The following is a 19,681-nucleotide window of genomic DNA, read 5'->3' as shown; positions in this document are numbered from 1 at the left end:
TTGAGTCATTTCTCTTTGATTTTCAGCTCTAAATAGTTATAAATATTGAATTGGAGCATAACATTCTCTCAGACTTTCTTTCGTACAACCTGATCGCCAAACTGAAAATAATTTTGTTTCGTCGGAAATAACAGCAACACAAATTTTGCGATCTTAGTTTTGAGGACACGACAGTTGAATGTAAAACTCCGACTGGAAATTGCTATGAAATTAGATCTAATCTAGCACTATACTTATAGTTATATATAGCACGACAAGAGACACTTACTTTTAACCTGTTAAAAATAATATTATAATGGTCTACGAAGCCTTGTCTACAGAGATGATCTTACATTTCAAGATCTATTCATATTTTTCACTTGGTAAAGCCTAAAAGCAGTGAAACAAACGGGCAGACTCTCTTGTGCAATGTAGTGTAGCGTTTACAGATCCTGAATCTCTCGTTTAGATCTCTAAACAAGTTAAAGACTTCTTATATTTTGAAATTTGAAATTGAATGAGTGTCAAGTAAGTTTTTTAGTTAAAGTTTAAGACTCACTTTTAACTTTTGGAGTGTCTACGTGCACGGTAATCAAGCACATAGTCTCAGTCTATATACACGGCAACCGGGCACCTAGTCTCACCTAGTCTCAGTATCTACGTACACCACACGGTAACCGGGCACCTAGTCTCCTCAGTATAGTATCTATATAACCAACACACGGTAACCGGGCACGTAGTGTCAGTATCTACGAACACTGTAACAGGGCACCTAGTCTCAGTATCTACGTACATGGTAACCGGGCACCTTGTCTCACCTAGTCTCAGTATCTACGTACACGGTAACCGGGCGCCTAGTCTCACCTAGTCTCAGTATCTACGTACACGGTAACCGGGCACCTAGTCTCACCTAGTCTCAGTTTCTACGTACACGGTAACCGGGCACCTAGTCTCACCTAGTCTCACCTAGTCTCAGTATCTACGTACACGGTAACCGGGCACCTAGTCTCACCCAGTGTCAGTATCTACGTACACGGTAACCGGGCACCTAGTCTCACCTAGTCTCAGTATCTACGTACACAGTAACCGGGCACCTAGTCTCACTTAACTAGTCTCAGTATCTACGTACACGGTAATCGGGCACCTAGTCTCAGTATCTACATACACGGTAACCAGGCACGTAGTGTCAGTATCTACCAACACTGTAACCTGAATTAAAATAAATCAATATTTGTCCTGTGCTGTCACTTGTTGAAAAAAAAAGAAAGTCATGCATCTTGTCGGGCTCGTCATCCTGACCAGTCAGTGAACTTGTGTGTGCGCGTCACATTGTGAGTACTGGTGTGGGTCACCAAAGTTCATTCAAAGTCTGTGGGCTGCGAAGTAGAGCTCCGGAATGGGGGCATTATTAATTTTTTTTAACGGAGTGTCTATGTACACGGTAATCGGGCACCTAGCCTCAGTGTCTACGTACACGGTAACCAGCAACCAGGCACGTAGTCTCAGTGTCATGTACACGGTAACCGGGCATGTAGCCTCAATATTACGTACGGTCACCGGCAACCGGGCACGTAGTCTCAGTGTCATGTACATGGTAACCGGGCATGTAGCCTCAATATCTACGTACGGTAACCGGCAACCGGGCATGTAGTCTCAGTGTCATGCACAGGGTAACCGGGCAGTTCAGAACTCCCAAGTTCAGTGTTTGTCATCTAGTGTTGCCTTCATCCCCACCCCTCCCACTACAGTACCTTAAAAAAAAATCAGTAATACCACTTTCCGGAGCCCTATACTTTGCAGCGCACCGACTTTTTATGAACTTTGGTGACCCCAACTGGTAGTCATAAAACCTAGAACTACTAATACTAAAAGATAAAGTGGATTTAACTCAACGTCAAAGAAATTGAGCCATTGGCATGCTCCGTGCATTTATGCTGGTGTCTGGAATTTGAAGTCTGTTTTTCTGGTGACGTTAAATTATATGTCCTGGCAACAGGAGAAACGTGCAGAGCATGCCATTGTGGAGGGAACTCTTTTGTCGCTGTTGAAATCAAGTGCTAGGCCTTGTGGTGGAAACTATTTTTAGTCATGAATAACTTGTACACAGCTGCCAATCTCTGAAAATTGAAAAAGAGGGAAAACTTATCTTCAACTTTAGAAGGATGTGTTAGCCTCACAGATTGAGGTTCAAAGGAGGTTGAAGCTGTTTACTTGGTGATTTTCTGCTCTACTATTCAGTTAAAAAATACAATCAAACCTTGTTGTGCAACCCCCGTATATCACCATCCCGACTTACTGCCAGACTTTGCCCAATTTATATATATATACAAAAAGGAGCACCTATGTAAACATATATTATTCAAGTTAGTTTAAGGTGTTCAGTCTGAGCCAAAACAAAGATTTGACTAAAAAACTGCCCGACGAGTGGGGGGAGGAGAGGGATCTATTTTCTTCGAATTCACTATTTTGTTGAGTTTCTCTGATTTCACCACGATGCACCATATTTAGGTTTGTGTTGACATAAACAGAGTTTGTTGTGCAAAACATTAATCAACTTGATTTTATTCAACTTTCTTTTTTTCAATTTTTTTCAGGACACCATTCCAAAAGCAGTCATTCATTCCCCTGCCCATTTGGCATCCCATGTTCGCCTGTTTGGAGATACTGATAGCAGTCTGAAAGTTCTCTCTATGTATTTCTTCAACGAGAATGACAGATTTATTAGAACCATGTGGATGTCACGAAGGAATGAATTGTATAGAAAAATTACTGTGTGAGCGAATTCCTCTGGCTGCTTTTTTATTGGAGATAGATCTACTTATATTTATGTAAACTGCCAGCAAGATTTGCACGAGTTTCAGCCTTTGAGAGACATAATGTTTAACAAGACAGACGTTTGGGATCCCTGCTTAAAGATCAAATGAGCAGTCCAAAAAAGAGTGATGGTATTATTTTCATGATTGAAATATATTTAATACTCTTGGAGAATTTCCCAACAACAATGCCAGCACAGAGCGTTTCAGAGTTCTCCCTCACACAGCACGATGCTGTCAAGTCTTGTATTTCCATAGCTACAGAGAGGTGGCTGAAGCTAAAGCAAAGGCTTTGGGCACATACATATCCTGAGTCGAGGAAGGCACCTCAGGACACTGCATCGTCACGTCAGTCAGTCCTGCTATTTCTTGGTGGTTCACAGGTGATTAGCATAATAAGAAATTTCTTGACATTGAGCAGTAAGGAAGATACAGCTGTTACTAGTTTGCTAGATGAAATAGAAAATATATGTTTGCCAAAGTTTATGCTTTTGTATGAGAGATTCAAGTTTTTTACATTATCAGATGCCAGTAAAGGTTGCCTTTGTGAATTCGCTCAAGATTTGAAGAGGCTTTCTGAATCTTGTGAGTTCTATGAGATGACGGACTCCTATATTGACGCTAGGCTCAAAGAACTAATTGTAAAAAAGAATAGTAAGGTTGATAGGAAAAAAAGAAATATAGACTTAAATGTGGTATGTCAGTCGAGCCCTGTATGTAAAGCCGGTTGTGTCAGAGGTCAAGTTGTTGTGGCAAACAAATCGTCCAATGGACTCGCAGGTAATTGCCCTGTCTCAGCAGCGGCAGAAAAGAAGTCGAGACCAAAAATTAACACCTGCGCCACGGGTCAGCGAGTCAAGAGGCTGATGACGAGATGTCGCCGGACACCAATGAGAACTGCCAAGGCCAAAGCTTTGCTGAAGTCTTTTGACTCGAAGGAAACGGACTCTGATGATGGCCACAATGTCAGTGTTAGCTCGATGGAAGAAAATGAGATGAAGATAAAGGATTCTATTGTTACGGACGCTGGAGTGGGTAATTTAACTAGTCCAGTGCCAAGAGTGTTTGTGAATATCTTAGCACGGCCAGGACCCACCAATGCATGTTGGGCAAAAGTCACAACTTCATCAAAGGCCCGTGAGAGTGGGGAAGACGAGGGTAATGTCAGTTCTACAGATGAAGGTCAACAAACTTCAGACTGTGGTCAAGAAATGAGGGGAGGGCATGGCCCTGATCCTGACTTGAGCAGTCCAGTTCCTCCTTCGATTTCTTCAGAACTCGAGAACCCAAGCAATACAAATGGTACATGCGTTATTAATGTGGACAAACCTGGAGCTCAAGTCTCGGCTAGTTTATCTTTTACAAATGTTGAACAAGACGTTGTGAATGAAACAATTTGTTCGCCTGGCAATGAACAGACTGACAAGCTTCTTCATATCAGTGAAAAGCTGAATGTTTCTAATAATAGTCGACTCAAAGTTTTCACAGTCCCTTCAACTTCAAATCGCGGTGAAAATAAGGAAAAGCAAAATACATTTAATATGAAATTTGTACATGTGACCAATTCATCTACCGATTCGAAGGATCCGGTGAAGATTTCTGTCCGCTCAGATCTTCTCGGAGTAAGCGACGTACCTAAACGGCAACCTGCGCTTTTCAGTTCTACAGTTCTGAATGGATCCTCCGCCCCAAACGGAACAACTAGAATGCTCAAGTGTGACTTTTGCAGTACTCTGTGCGCCAACAAGAAAATTCTCAAGGCCCACATGCAGACCAATCATGGCATTTCTGTGTCAGATTCAGGCCTATCTGAGAATGAAGAGGAGACGACTGCATCGACTTTGAGTGTATTTCCCTTGACCTGTGGTCAGTGTGGGGAGAGGTTCAAGTACCAGTCCCAGTTGGACATGCACGAGGAAGAGCAGCATGGGAAGAACGCCTGCACCTGCAAAGTTTGCTCGGCACAGTTCTTGCACCTTCACGCCCTGGGCAGACATTTTCTGAAGATGCATCTGACAGAAGTGTTTGTGGATGGGGAAGAAAAAATAAAGGAAGGGGACAGGTTTTGCTGTAAAGTTTGCTCCAAGTCGTTTCTTCAAGCTCATAACCTGAAGCGTCACTTCCTGCGTGCTCACCTGGATGTGGTAATGCTCGGGGACCCGGGCGGAGTTTGCTCGGTGTGTGGCAAAACTTTCAAGTCCAGCAACTTGCTGGTGAGGCATGAGGCTATGCACTCACTGCAAAGGATCCCTTGCAATATTTGTGGGGCAAAGTTCATCAGCCAGAAAAAATGTGATCACCATAAAGAGATAAGGCACAGCGAGACATCCTTACAGAAACCGTTTATTTGTGAGGTGTGTGGGAAAGCGTTTCGCTTCCAGTGCTTGCTGAGGTACCACAGTAGAAAGCATTGCTCTGAAAAGCCTTTCCAGTGCGGTGAGTGTTCAGAGTCTTTCAAAGAAAAGAAAACCCTGGAGCTTCATGTAAAAGTTCATCGCGGCGATCCTCCCTTCAAGTGCCCCACGTGTCAAGAGGCTTTCATCCACAAAGAGCCGTTCCTGAACCACACGAGAAAACATAGCGGTGAGAAGCCTTTTGTTTGTTCGCAGTGCGGCAAAAGTTTCAGGATACAGCCCGCTTTATCAGCTCACATGAAGACTCACGACGCAAATCGACCTCGGCCCTACAAGTGTTCTCTGTGCGGCTACACCTGCGAACGGCGCTACTTCTTAGTGAAGCATAGCCTCAAACACAGCGGCCTCAAGCCGTACAAGTGTCCTGTGTGCCACGCTGGGTTCACCGCTGCCTACGGGAGGAACAAACATCTGAGGAGGACACACGGTGTCCTGAACCCAAAAGCTATGATGATGTCAGGAGAGATGAAAGGAACTGTTGGAGGTCAGTCTCCTCTTAAGCTTGCGGCCTCTGTTCGGGTGACGGAGGCTGAGGGTAACAATACCACGGCTGAGGGTAACAATACCGCCACCAGCAGCAGCGATAGCACCAACATCAGTGGCGGGTTCAACAGTTTTTCTGCAGCGCAACCAGTGAGTTCTTCTCAGGAAACCAACATGGCTGTCTGTCAGGCCTTACGCACTCTGAGAAACGAAGCCCCGCCCCCTGATCCAATCCCAATTTCTGGCCTAGCCCCTCCTCCTATTGGCTCAGTCCCACCCATTCGCACGGTCCCGCCCCCTGGCCCAGTCTCGACTGCTCCGCAGGTCATACCGGTCTACCCCGGCAGTCACACGCTGGAGAGCCAAGCCTTCCAGCAGCCCGCGGTGTTGGTTCCGGCGCGGCGCGGAGAACCTGCTGTGACGGTCATCCAGGAGTACCCCGGTGTGTCGGGGCAGCGTTGTGTGGGCTACAGCGACGCAGAGCCTCGGTCGGCCAGGTGGGACACCAACACTCAGCACAGCGACTTCTGGTGATGTTCACTATGTACACAGTGACTTCTGGTGATGTTCACTATGTACACAGTGACTTCTGGTGATGTTCACTATGTACACAGTGACTTCTGGTGATGTTCACTATGTACACAGTGACTTCTGGTGATGTTCACTATGTACACAGTGACTTCTGGTTATGTTCACTATGTACACAGTGACTTCTGGTGATGTTCACTATGTACACAGTGACTTCTGGTTATGTTCACTATGTACACAGTGACTTCTGGTGATGTTGTAAAGTTGTAAGATCTCCAGAAAGGTGATGTAGGTTGAAGTCATTTGTTACTTTCCTACAACTACACACATCACACAGATTTATCGTCGAACATGGCGTAGGCCTAGCCTGAAGCGCACTGTACCAGCAAGTGAATAACACTTAAAGCAACCGAACATGTATGTATGGCCTACGCAGTTAAGTATGAACTCAAAACGAAGCGTGAGCAAGCATCACGTGCCGGTGAACGACTTGTAGTAATGCTACAATGTTCACTACACAGTGTCATGTGACGCTCACTACACTACATTTGATTTTCTCACCTCTTACAAGTTTGATCATCTCTAGTCTCTTTCTTTTTTGGCAGGAAAATGATGCATAAGATGTCAGACATTCGTCGACCACTCCACTTCGTTTCTGTTTCTCTGTATATATGCTATTATTTGAGGATATCAGGTCTATTTTGAAACATTGTCACTTGTCAAACATGATGTTGACTTCAATTTTGTTACAAACATTCTGATCTTTGCTCCATTAGCTCAGCTGGTACCATGCTCAATTATTGTGCACGTGACTTTAGTTTCAAAATTCAAGGAAGATGTTCCTCTTCTTTATTTATTTGAGGAGTTTACGAGGCTCTCTCGTGTTTAAATAACCTCATACTGTTGATGTACTCCTCCCATAAGCTGCCAAATGGTATGTCAAAAGCATATATATACGTTTTTGAGGGTCTGAGTAGGGGGGGGGGGGAGTATTCATCTGTACAGTTGATTGTCTTGGACAGGTGGCTGGCTGTAAGAGCAGGTTCAAATGTAGGATTTGGTCTACACTAATGTTTTAAAGGGAAATTGTTCTGAAGCTTTTCTCAACTTAATTCTCAGAAAGTATTCAGGTCTCGGCACCGTTATGATTGGGATGATAGAATTTAAGAATAAAGTGGGAAGGAAGTACAGTTGAAACTGCTATAATGGCCACCTGTTTTTAAGACAAATCATCTGTGCTAGTGAGCAATTCACATTTAAACCACCCCCCCGCCCTTGTGGTTTTTTTTTCACATTATGACTATAATGACCATCAATAATATCAATAATTTATTTACAGTACAGAGGCACCAGCCATCCATGTCTAGGTACTGTTTTAGCCTAATATGATTGTAATGGCACTATATAAGATAGCCACTTTTTTCTTTGACAATGAGTGGCTGTCTTAATAAGTTTTAGTTTATAAGGTTTTTAGTTTGGTTCTTCATCATCACAATCGAAAGATGTCAGGTTGATTTTCTTGAGGGGAAATCTATTTTACCAAATAAGTTGATCTTTTTGCTAGGATTTTACTCCTGACCTTGTCTGGGTATGAGTTGACAGGCAGGTTTGAAGCACCCTCACTAAAATGAAATTTGTATCGGGGCTGAATACTTTTACTATCCCAAACCTTTTCTCTGAAATTTATGTTTGATACCAAAATACAATTCAAAATACATGTAGCTTTTTTTTGTCATCTGCTGTTGTCTCTGGTTTGAAGCAGCCATCTTAATTTTAAAATATTTTAATTTGTCCTTTGGTCTTCAATATTAATTACATGTGTTTTTACAATCTGATATGGAAAAAGAGAAAAGAACATAACAAATAACAAAACGAAAAAGTCAAATTATGAAACAATAGACTTAAAAGAGTAGTTTTTCTTAATTATTTTAAAATGGTCTTTCATTGTCGTTCTAGTCACTTTTACTTTGCTGATGATTTGTTGACGCTGTGAAAGTCTGACTCTGTGTAAATATTTGTGTTTGCCGTAAGTTTTTACATTTATTTGAGTCAAGTTTGAGATGAATTTAATACACTGAAATGATATGGTAAATGTTTAACGCCCTTATCAACACTATTAAAAGGTTATTTAAGAGGCGGAACCTCCGAGTTTAGTGTCCATCTCCGAAAGAACTGAGCCAAATAGGAAATTTGTGTAAAATGCCCTTTCCAAGGTCACAACATCGGACCGAGTTGAGGCTTGACCCCCCCCCCCAAACCCGAGTTTGACGTCCATCTCCGAAAGAACTGAGCCAAAGAGAAATTCCCAAGGATGCAACATCGGACCAAGCGTAGGCTCGAGCCCCTGGACCCGCAATCTCACGATTATGAGTCTGTTAGCCTAATCACTGGGCTACCGAGGCCACTTTAAATACTCTAAAGGGATAAAAAGTGCATTTGTTCTGTATGTTTTTATATATGTAATTTTAGGTGCTATCACTCAAAGATATAATATGAGCAATGACGATCGAAATAAAAGGTTGCTGCTTTTCACCATATTCATTGTGTTGACTCTGTCACAAAATAATCTTTTCCTACTTCTCTATGATTTTGTAATTTTGTTTTAATGCTCTTGTTGTGAAATGAAATATTACGCAAACGCACATAAAATTGGTTCTGTTTCTGTTGTTTTCAAGCTGCAAATGAATTCTACCATGATTTTTAAACTGTTTTTGTCTTGTCACTTTGAAAGCGTTTGAGCCCTTACTTTGAACTTACACTGTATGCTTCCTGGGAAGCCGAGTGTAATTTTGAGTGTTCTAGTGTCTTTAGTTAGTTTTAGTAGAGGTTTTACGGTGCTCACAACTGCATGAGGTCATCTGAGTGCCTGAAGATTAGTGGTGTTACAAGAGAGTAACAAACATGAAAAAGAAGAAGGGGAGATAAGGACGATAGATCGTTGATAGGAAAGAAAAAGCAAACCACACCAGAGCACCCGCCAACCACCCACGTTCTAGTATCTGCTTGGGTAATAATAAATAGATTATGAAGCACATAGCCTAGATGGAGCTTGCTGTTGAGTGGGGAACGCGCAATACCGTATGAATTATTATGCGGTCAGTGGTGGGGTTATTATTATAATAGTTGTTGGTCTTGGTCACAGTAAGGAAGCCTTTGTGAGTGGGTGGTTGGCGGGTGCTCTGGTGTGGTTTGCTCCTTCTTTCCTATCAAACATCTATCGTACTTATCTCCCCTCCTTCTATTTTGTGTTTGTTACTCTCTTGTAACTCCTATATATAACTCTTATATGACCTTATTGTGTTGCAAGTGCCGTAAAACTCTTACTAAAACAAAAACGAAGCCTTTGTCGCTCTTGTGCACCTCCTCTAGGAAAATCCATGGTCAGTCTTGCCACGTGTGAACAGGCTCAGCAGGGGACATCTTTGTTGCCGGCTGTCTCACTGACAGGGGGCACCACCCCCTTTACTGAAGCGTTGTCACTTGCCTATTGGTACAGTAGTCTCCGCCTAAGACCCTACCACTTATGATCCCGGTTTACTTAAGATCCCGCATTTCCTTGCTCCCGAGCACCGGGATCTTAGGCGGAGACTACTGTATTATGAAGGTCTGGACTAGCAAAAAAATAGACCCTGAAAGTCTACAGTTTGGGGTTAATCCACAACAATCTAGTCTTTACGCCATTCCCAAAGCGAGGATATTAACATGTTCCTGTGCACAGTAGAATTAGAACTGTAAATGGGCTGATTTATCAATGTCACGCTCATACTGTGCCAGAACAACATAGGGCGAACTGCTGCTTTTTCTTTCCTCATCCTTACTATCGTCATTTTTCCTCTTTCCTCTACTCTTTTGGTATGTTCTGTCACTCTCCTACTTGTGAACTGGTATTTCCAGGGTTCCTTGAAAGTTGAAGCCGACTTTGTGCTTTGCAGCTAGAGAGGTGAGCAGAGTAAGCCTGATTCTCCGTTTGGACTTTTTTGTTGACACCCGCCCCTTGACGCTCATATGACCTTATGCAGTTGCGAGCGCTGTAAAACCTTACTAAAAATCTATTCCTTTTCTGTTTCTCTATGGCACAAAAAATGTTTTTACAGCTTCTCTCCCCCCCTCCCCCCGAAAAAGAAAAAAAGAAAAGTGAATTCATTAATATTTTATACCCTTTCTCCTTGTACTAATACCTGTTGCTTGTGTGATCATGAAATGTTTGCTGTGCTCCATGAAGACAGACCAGTGAGCAAATAATTAACAAACAAACAAACCAAGCCACAAAAAGAAGACAGAAGTGGCAGAAATACATTTATTATCACAGCATCAATAAAAGGTATTCAACATTTCCACCACTCTTCACTTGCCATCCTAACATTGCAATGAAATAAAAGCACAATAGTTTGCCTTCTTTGATAGTGCAACAATTATCAAAACTTTGATGAATACGTACTTATAGTAGTAAAGTATAGACTCTATAAATTGCTACCTCAGAATTACAAAGTTTTATCTCCTCAGTACCAAGTTTTGAAAAATTTGATGTTATAAAATTTTGGTTTCACAGCTTGTCAAGTTTTTTCGTATGCCATTCTTCGAATATCTTGATAACGAGTCCGAACAATTTTGGTAGAGCAGAGCAGATGGAACATTTGGTTTCTAACCTCACGGTCCTCACAACTCAAAAGGGCCAAAAATATCTGATAGAGCTTTGTAATTCTGAGGTAGCGAAATGACAACATCTGTTTTTGCACAACATGCATAGAAAAGATGTTTTCTTGTTGCATCTATTCTCACATAAAACACTGTACACTCCTTTTACACGTACCGTACATTGTACTCTCATTTTAATAGAACAATTTCCACCCGCCTTTACGTGACAATAATACACCCGTTTATTAATGTTAATATTAATACAGTTTAAATTCATTTTCATATTATACAGTCAAGCATGAGCATAGCGAAAACAACCTACTTGTGCCCCTCGTGATCTTCTTATATATATACAATTGTGAGTGCTGTAAAACTTTTAGCAAACTGAAATATATATTATAATAATAATAAAAATTGCGAAATTGGCGACATACAGAAATCTTTTCATTATGTACAAAGATCGCTATGTGTGCGTGTTCACTTACATGTACTACTAGTAGTGACTAGACTGTTTACCTATTTTAATGGAATAACATTCCCTTGTCAGAACACAGCCCAACTTTAAGTTTAAGACCTCTGTCTTATAACAGTTTTTAAAGTTATGTATGTAGCATAGGCCTATTCACCCATTAAAGCAACATCATAACACAACTTTTTTCAGGTTATCACAATATAATATGAATAAACACCTTTGAAAATCTGTGCAAAAACTGTATGAATTTGCTTTCACCGTAATTTCGTCGTGGAGAAAGTGCTCCACTCTAAAATGAAAAAATGTCTCCCAAACCTCTTTGGTGTGTCCCAAAGAGGTAATAACTAGTAAAGTAAAGTTGTTCCCGCATCCGATCCGGACATTGGGGATTGCCTTGTTAGAGAGATAACTTCCTGGGCCTTCGGCATATTGTGGTAGGGTGGCCAGTTCCTTTCCACCCTGTCTTTTTTTTACTTCCCGAACTCAAAAGTCAGGTACTCATTACTGCTGGGTTCGGTGTAAGCAAATTCCATTGCATATTATTTTCATCAAGGACTGCTTCTCGTTGTTTGAGTAACTTAGAGATCAGCTCTTTGGAGGACACGCGTTCTGTTGTTTTTTTTCCACAATGCTTAAAAAGATGCCACCATGTTTTTGGGGCGCATAAAAAAATAGATAATTTCGTAATTAGTACATTTGAAAAAAAGTTCATGTCTTCTTTACCTGAGTCTCAGAGAGGCTATAAACAGCACCTCTTTGATGAAACCTATAAGGATGGACAACAATATGAATTCTATGAAAATATATACATAAAATTATTTTTTTTTTGTACAGTGGAATCCTGTTATAATATAACGAGAGGGAGGGGACCGGAGAAAAATGTCCGTTATAGCAGGATTCTCGCTATAAGGGATCCAGTAATAAATTCAAGGGAAACTGTAAAGTAGGCCTAATCTATGAGTTTGGAGTTCTGTTTATTTCCTTTTGCTATCTCCCCTGATGATAATTTTGTTTCAACATAACCTCTAGGTCTTACTTGATCAAAAATCGAATCAGGTTTCATTCTCTAGCGCTAGATCTAGAGATGTTGACAGCTCGGCGTTGGCGATCAGAAAGAAAGGGCTCTGGGCTAACTCACCCGCTGCGTTGTCCCCCACCCCATCACACCCTGTGATGTATTCTGTCTGCTTGCGCACGTCACTCATTCGCTCCATCCATTACATTTCTGTGACCTCTCCCCCGCATCGGAGAAGTGAGAGGCATGGTAGTCGTAGATAATCTAGACTAGGCCTAGGCTGGCCTATCACGCGATACGTTCTACTTGTCTGCGCATGCCACGCCCTCCCTACTCAGTCGCTCCGGCCTTCATTGTTGACACACATACATGGGCTCTCCCATTCTTTGTTTCGCTAGATCACCAACAAGTTTCTCAACTGGCGAGGTTTTACTTTATGTATAATTGGTCTATGCTCTGTACAGAGTAGCAGCAACATTCCGACTCGCGTGTTTGTTTGATTGCGCTATAGCAGTATTTTATTTACAAAGGTAAAGAAGAGAAAAAAACTGGGTTTTAGAGTAGTGTCTTTATAACAGACTTCTAGTTTTTTCCGGACTCGTTAAAAGTGGATTCCACCTTACTTGTGTTGTTATTGTGTGTATGCTCGTTCAAATGTGCCACAGCATTGCCTTTTTCGACTTTCTGTCTTTGGTCTGCTGTTGGACATGTGTCCACTATGGTACATCTCACGTAGAAAAGAGTTCTATCTCTGCATTTTATTGATGTTTCAAGTTACAGTTCGTTGCAGGTTATATATATATATATATATATTAAATTATATAAAGGCAAAACACACACACACACATATATATATATATATATATATATATATATATAAAGATAAAGGCAACACACTACGTGAGCATGATGATTAGCATTTCACTCTGACTCTGAAATGACTCTTCTCCCCTGAGATAAATACTCATGAAAAACTTTCTGTCTGCTTTTGCATTTAGAATTTCACAACATTTGAAGTATAATAATATCTCAAAATTATCTAAACTGCAGGCAGAAACTTTGTTATCTCATACGACGACATTCTGCCTCTCTGCTGGGCCGCAGTGTCCCACTCACTCAGAGTTAGCACGGGCACTATGACAGGGAATTGTGTTAATGAAAGCACAATATATATATATTTATATATATATATATATATATATATATATATATATATATATATATATATATATATATGTATATATATATATAGGCCCTATATATATATATAGGCCTATACATGCAATCATCAATCAAGACTAGATCTACAGGTAATGTAAACCCGTATGATGAAAAAAAATCAATAGTCTCACAAAAGATGGAGAAATGTCATATAACGATCCAACAATCTTTTTCTTCAAACCATTCAAGACAGTCCAGAATTCTTTATTTGACGCTGGAAAGAATTGATGATTCTTTGTAGTTTACGACCCAGACACTGGTGCTGGTGCTTAGTTTCTTTTTTAAAGTGAGTAATATCAATTTTCAGAACAATAAGGGCCTGAAAATGAGAGAATTTCAAGTCTTCCAAATGTGTCGATTTAGGTTCTATGGATTTCTCAACCAAAACATATTTTGAGAACATGATGCTAAAAAGTAATCTGGCAGACATAATCTGTACTGTGAATTGAAAGCTGTCTCTTCCCTTTGAATAGAACGGGAAAAAACTTGTAACTGTGCATAACAACAAGAAAAAAAATGCTTGACTAGATCAGTGCCCTTCCTCACCACAGGCTGTGACGTCATAAAAGTCTCAGTCAGGTTCAACTCCCTGTCTCACAGTCCGTGACATCATAAAAGTCTCAGGTTCAACTCCCTGTCTCACAGTCTGTGACGTCATAAAAGTCTCAGTCAGGTTCAACTCCCTGTCTCACAGTCCGTGACGTCATAAAAGTCTCAGGTTCAACACTCTGTCTCACAGTGTCACAGTCTGTGATGTCATAAGTCATAAGACTATAAAGAGTCTTGGGGGGGGTTCAGTTTCATCAGTGCCGTTGACTAAAGAAGCCGTGGAAAGTCAAGCTCATCTTCATGTCTGAGGGAACCGAAGCACGCGCGATCTCCTTGAAGCTGTGCGCGTCCAGAATGACCAGGTAGGAGGAGTAGTCAGTGGTGTTGGCCAGAATTGTACACATCACCACACCTGTGGGGAGTTGGGAGAGATTTTATAAAAAGAGTTCTTGGTTGTGTGTTTGGTAAGTCGGAGCAATAACCTCCACACTTTGACAGATTAGGGCAATCATTTATTATTAAAATGTGAATCGTCTCAAGGTAGAATCAGGTACTCGTTGATTTTTGGGCAAAAGGATTTATTATTACCGTATTAATAATAAATAATATAATCTCAAAATGTATTAATTTTTCTTTTGCTTTTAATGAAAAACAATACCCACCTATCTTTGAATAATAGTCGGGATATAACTGTGATTGTGGGGTTGCATAGGGTCAGAGGTAAAATTAGTGAGAAAATGGCCTCTAAAATTTGGTTTAAAAAAAAAAAGTGTATAAGTCCCCCCCCCCCCCCACTATCAACACCTGTTAGGCCGGACCTTTCAAATTTAACTTCCATCTCCGATAAGATCGACTCAACTGACTGCTTTTTTATGTTATTTATTATCATAAAACTCAAACAAACCTAATTAATGAAAAGAGAGACAACTCACCATCATCCTCCTGTGTGCTGCCTGGTCTGGGCACGAACACTGGTTCACCTGGCTGGTGAGTTGACTCGCACGTCCACTCGGCCACTGACCTCTCTACCGCGTCTAACTTCAGCAACTGTCAGGGCGGCAAAGACAGAGATACATATTATACTTTTATACTGTCGTCGTCATTTAACTTTGTATTATATAACGTCCAAATATTGAAGGAAAAGAAAACAAAAATGAAAATCAAGTATGTTTTAGAAATTGATGAGGGCGCATTGATTGGTCCTCGTCTCATTCTTATTCTCAAAATTGTAATCTAGCATCTGCATTTGTTGTCATTCTTTTATCCAAAAGTTGCCACAAAAAATGGTAAAAGTTGCCATAAAAAAAAGAGTTGCCATTAATTTTCAAGCTTTCAACTCTCTGTGACGACGTATATGATAGCAATATGTTGATAGAGGTAACTTAATCTAAAGCACCAGAATTCCTTGTAGGCCTACTCTGTTTTAAGCATCCAAAATATCATTAGTAGCCTCACAGAGTGTAGTGTTAAAATGTGAAAAAATAAAGGTTTCACAACAGAATGAAATCAAAATTAGAATTGGCCGTTTTAACCATGTGTAATTCAAGAAAAAGTACAGGATATTACATGTAAATTATGAAATCAAACACAAGGGGCTTGCCAGTGTCAGTATTCGGTTTTAGTGGAGACACACTCTAACATAACACATTTATATATATTTTAAAAAAATGTAAGAACTACGTCAAATAAGCATTAGGCTAATGCTATGCATAAAAAATATGAAAACAACACATCAGAGAAAAAAAAAAAATTAACACACTAACAAATTAAAACGAAACAAACAGGGAAAAATAAAAGAGAAACAGCGATATAAATAGTAGGCCTATGTAATGTACGTATTCTTCACATGAAAATAACAAATCATCATGGTGTCAACAAGTGAGAAAGAGACGAAGTGAAGCAGAAGTGAAAATAAACTTTCTTTCTAAAAGTAAAGAGGTTCGGTTTCTTTTTAAAAAAAATTATTCCCCGTTCTTTACATGATTTTTATTCCGTGGCGGTGTTTTTCTTTCTTTCTTTCTTTTCTGTTTTGTTTTGAAAAATGCAAAAATCGCGACCGTGATTCACGGACCAAAAAAAGCCAAAAATTGCGTTTGCGACAAACGCAGATGCTAAAGTGCAGGGTTTTAACAAATAAAGATATTTTGTACAAAACAGGTGACATTCATTACCAGATTGTGTCCATGTGTTAGCATTTTAGCGTTTGAAATCCACAGCCTGCACTGTATGCTTCACCGGAAACCAAGAATGTTTCTGAGGGTTCAAGGTCTGCTCAGGTAAAATTAATATTTGTAATATAAAGTGTATGACGAATGCTGTAGAGCATGGTCATCATAAAAAATAAAGAATAAAAGGTGTGTTATTATCATTATTCATGTCCATCAGAAGATCATCCTTTTCTTAACCCTATCCTTCACCCCTGAAGTCATTTTGCACGCCCCGGGTTGTATTCTTCACATTTTAGAATACTTCTAGTACGAAGATCTCTTTGAAACTTTCAGTATTTCTCAAAAATTCATTTTGACAGACTGCTATGCAAAGCTTATGGATCGGATTAACGAGTAAATTTCCTTTTTGGAAAGTGGTGGCACAGAATTCCCCACATTGCATGGATACGATAGTAAAACACGACGTATACGGATAGGGTTAATGTTCTAACCAAACCTCATCTATACCAGGTATTTTGATCAGGAACAAAGTACTTTGTTATCAAAATAATCTACACTGTGTCTAGTAGAGCAATTTAAGCTTCAACAAAAAAAAATAAAATAACAACAACAACATCACTACCATCAACAACAACAGCAACAACATCACCACCAACAACAACAGCAACAACAACAACAGTGACAACAACAGCAACAACAACAACAAATGAACTGACCCATCATCAACAACAACAGCAATAACACCACCACCACCACCACCACCAACAACAACAAAAACAACAACGATGACGACAACAACAACAACAAATGAACTGACCCGTCTATCGGAAGCGAAAATGGTAGTGCCGTATGTGTATCTGAATTTTATTCCAGCGTAGTCATCGTTGATGCGGGGCAGATCAAAACTGTAGGAGTCTGAATCAAATGTTTTTGGTTTTAGTAGGTGTTTTACGGCACTCGTAACTGCATAAGGTTATATGAGCGCCAAGGGGGGGATGTCAACAGAGAAATCCTTACAGGGAATCAGGCTTACTCTGCTCACCTCTCTATAGCTTCAACAGCACAAAGTCTGCTTCGACTATCAAGGCACCCCTGAAGTAGCGGGTCACAAGAGTGACAAACATACAATAGAAGTAGAGGAAAATGATGATAGTTAGGATTAGGAAAGAAAAAGCAGCAGTTCCCTGCTGCAGTTCAGGCACAGTTATAAGCATGACATTGATGAATCAGCCCATTTACAATTACAATTACAGTGTATAGGAACACGAGATGTTAATGTCCCCCCCCCCCCTTTGGGAATGGTCTAAAGACACTTCAGTCTGTAACACCGCCTGGGGGTCAATCAAATGTTGATGGCATTAGACAAGATCGGGGGGAGGGGGGGGGGGGGGGTGGTGAGAAAAAGTAAAAAGAGGTGAGATAACGTTAGCCCTACTACTACTACGACTATTTCATTTTGCCATCTTGTAGAAGGGACTTTTAATTTCTTTTCCTAAAATCTACAATAGGTTACCCGGTAGCAAGCATATGACAGTAAAAAGTTGTATTTTATTTGCGAGAGCGATCTCTTACTCTTATTCAATTTTTATCAAGGATTATCGCAGGATGAACCCAAATCATTTAAATTTTATCTCAAATGTACCCTTCATAAATGTTCATTTTAAAAACGAGTTCTCATCCGTCAGTCGTAAATCAAAATGGACAGAGAGACTCATCTACTGGTGGTTGTTTGGCGATTGGTGTTGCAACGCGGTAGAATCAGGCGCTTATCAATTTTTGGGACCATAAAGCTATTACTATCATCTTAGCTTGTTCAATCATGTTGCTTTTGAGGGAAAAAACCCCCAACCTATCTATGTTGAATAGAAGTTGAGATATTTGCTACTGGAGGGGGAGGGGGGGGGGGGATGTCGCCTCTGTTGGGCACAAAATTAGAGACAAAATGGCCGCCAAAGTTTGGTGACTTCCAAAGCTTGACATCCTTGGAAACTGCAAATTTACATTTATTCTTGTGCATTTGATCAACCTTTTTCTATAAAATCTACTCAAATAATTGTTCTTTTGAAAGGACATATCGGGTAGAAAATGTCAATTCCTAAAATTCCTTCGATTTCATTATTCTGCAAGCACCTGATTTTCTCGTGATGCCACGTACTCATGTAATGTTAATGGTACGGAGGAGGGGGGGGGGGGAGTAGAAGGATGGTGGTGTTGCACGTACCGTCAAACATTTTCTCTCGAGTCACATCCAGAGTATCTGTGGTCCCCTCTCTTAGCACAGCTGTGGCGCATGAGTCCGGCAGCTTCACCAAATTCTCTCCTGGCTTAGCCTGAGGCAGGAAAAAAAAAGATGAAGGTGAGTTATGATATGTTAAGCAAAATTTTAAGTAATTTTAAATTGAATCTACATCATGTATATTATTTTACCATATCATCGTTTCTGGTAAAATGGTTAAGCTCAGATATAAAAAATTCGTGCATCACAAAAAGATTTCCTGGTCCCCTCCCCCTCCCTCCGATCTCGCTATGTGCATTCAAGAAAGCTTGTACTACAAGGGATAGAATGTTAGGAGTACGCCATTGGCCTATATTTATAGTAGCAGCCATCTTGTTTGTGTCATAAAATAGTGTTCTTCATTCTGACAAAAGACAAAAGAAGTTCCAGACCTACTGTCTCACAGTCTGATCTGAAAAAAAAAAGTGGAGTAAAAAAAGAAAGCTTTTTATTTTTATTTTAGCAAAGTGTTATGATAATGCTCATTATATTATGTATGTTAAAGAATAGGTCAAACAAGATGGCTGTTACTAAAAATATCAGCCAATGGTGTACTCTTAACATTCTCGAACTATCCGCTTGTGCTTGTACTAACCCCAGCGAGACTGAGCGGCAAAACAAATCTGGCGTAGTTGGCTTCTGGCAGCTGAGAGGAGTTGTCGGAATTGATCGAGTTGATGATCTGCTCAATGTACGCAGACCGGATGATCTCGCTCGAGTTGTAGAGACATATGTCGCAGATCACGTGATCCGCTTCCTCGTAGCAGTTGATGAAGTGGAACACGAAGCCATGGGGGGCCAGGTAAGTGATGGGGATTTTTTCCCCCGTCTTTTTGCTCACAAGGATGAACGACATCTGAAATGATGTAATATTTTATGCGAAAGGAATTGTTTTGTTGGAGGTTTTATTCACCATGCTTTGTTTTTGTTTTGGGACTTATTGAAATTTTTGATCACTTCTAAACACATATCATGTTATTTACACAAGTCTATAGTTACATATAAAAAAAGAATTGTAATTTTGAATGTTTTACACCCCATCAGCACAATCAATTAAGATAAGATAAGATATATCTTTTTTATCCAGATCCTGGCACATTGGTTTGGTGTTTCACCACGTGTATACACA

General features: G+C 40.4%; 2 protein-coding genes across 2 annotated transcripts in view; one reads left to right on the top strand and one right to left on the bottom strand.

Annotated features, from left to right (window-relative positions):
* The first annotated feature begins 156 nt into the window (after positions 1–156).
* LOC101864572 lies at positions 157–8,096 on the top strand. Its single transcript, XM_005111296.3, has 2 exons — positions 157–507; positions 2,574–8,096. Exon 2 carries the CDS (start codon positions 2,900–2,902, stop codon positions 6,221–6,223), a length of 3,324 nt encoding a protein of 1,107 aa, XP_005111353.1. The 5' UTR covers positions 157–507; positions 2,574–2,899; the 3' UTR covers positions 6,224–8,096.
* Positions 8,097–13,856: 5,760 nt separating this feature from the next.
* LOC101846257 (beta,beta-carotene 15,15'-dioxygenase) overlaps positions 13,857–19,681 on the bottom strand; it is a gene marked incomplete at its 5' end in the record, with an annotated part of 7,307 nt that continues 1,482 nt past the window's right edge. Inside the window, 5 exon segments of the mRNA XM_013089765.2 lie at positions 13,857–14,521; positions 15,042–15,156; positions 17,095–17,192; positions 18,499–18,607; positions 19,148–19,408. Coding sequence (XP_012945219.1) covers positions 14,364–14,521; positions 15,042–15,156; positions 17,095–17,192; positions 18,499–18,607; positions 19,148–19,408 — 741 coding nt within the window.

Source organism: Aplysia californica, unplaced genomic scaffold (genome assembly GCF_000002075.1).
Source record: "Aplysia californica isolate F4 #8 unplaced genomic scaffold, AplCal3.0 scaffold01038, whole genome shotgun sequence".
NCBI lineage: Eukaryota > Metazoa > Mollusca > Gastropoda > Aplysiida > Aplysiidae > Aplysia > Aplysia californica.
Note: the sequence above shows the minus strand (reverse complement) of the source record. Positions and strands in the feature narration are given on the sequence as shown.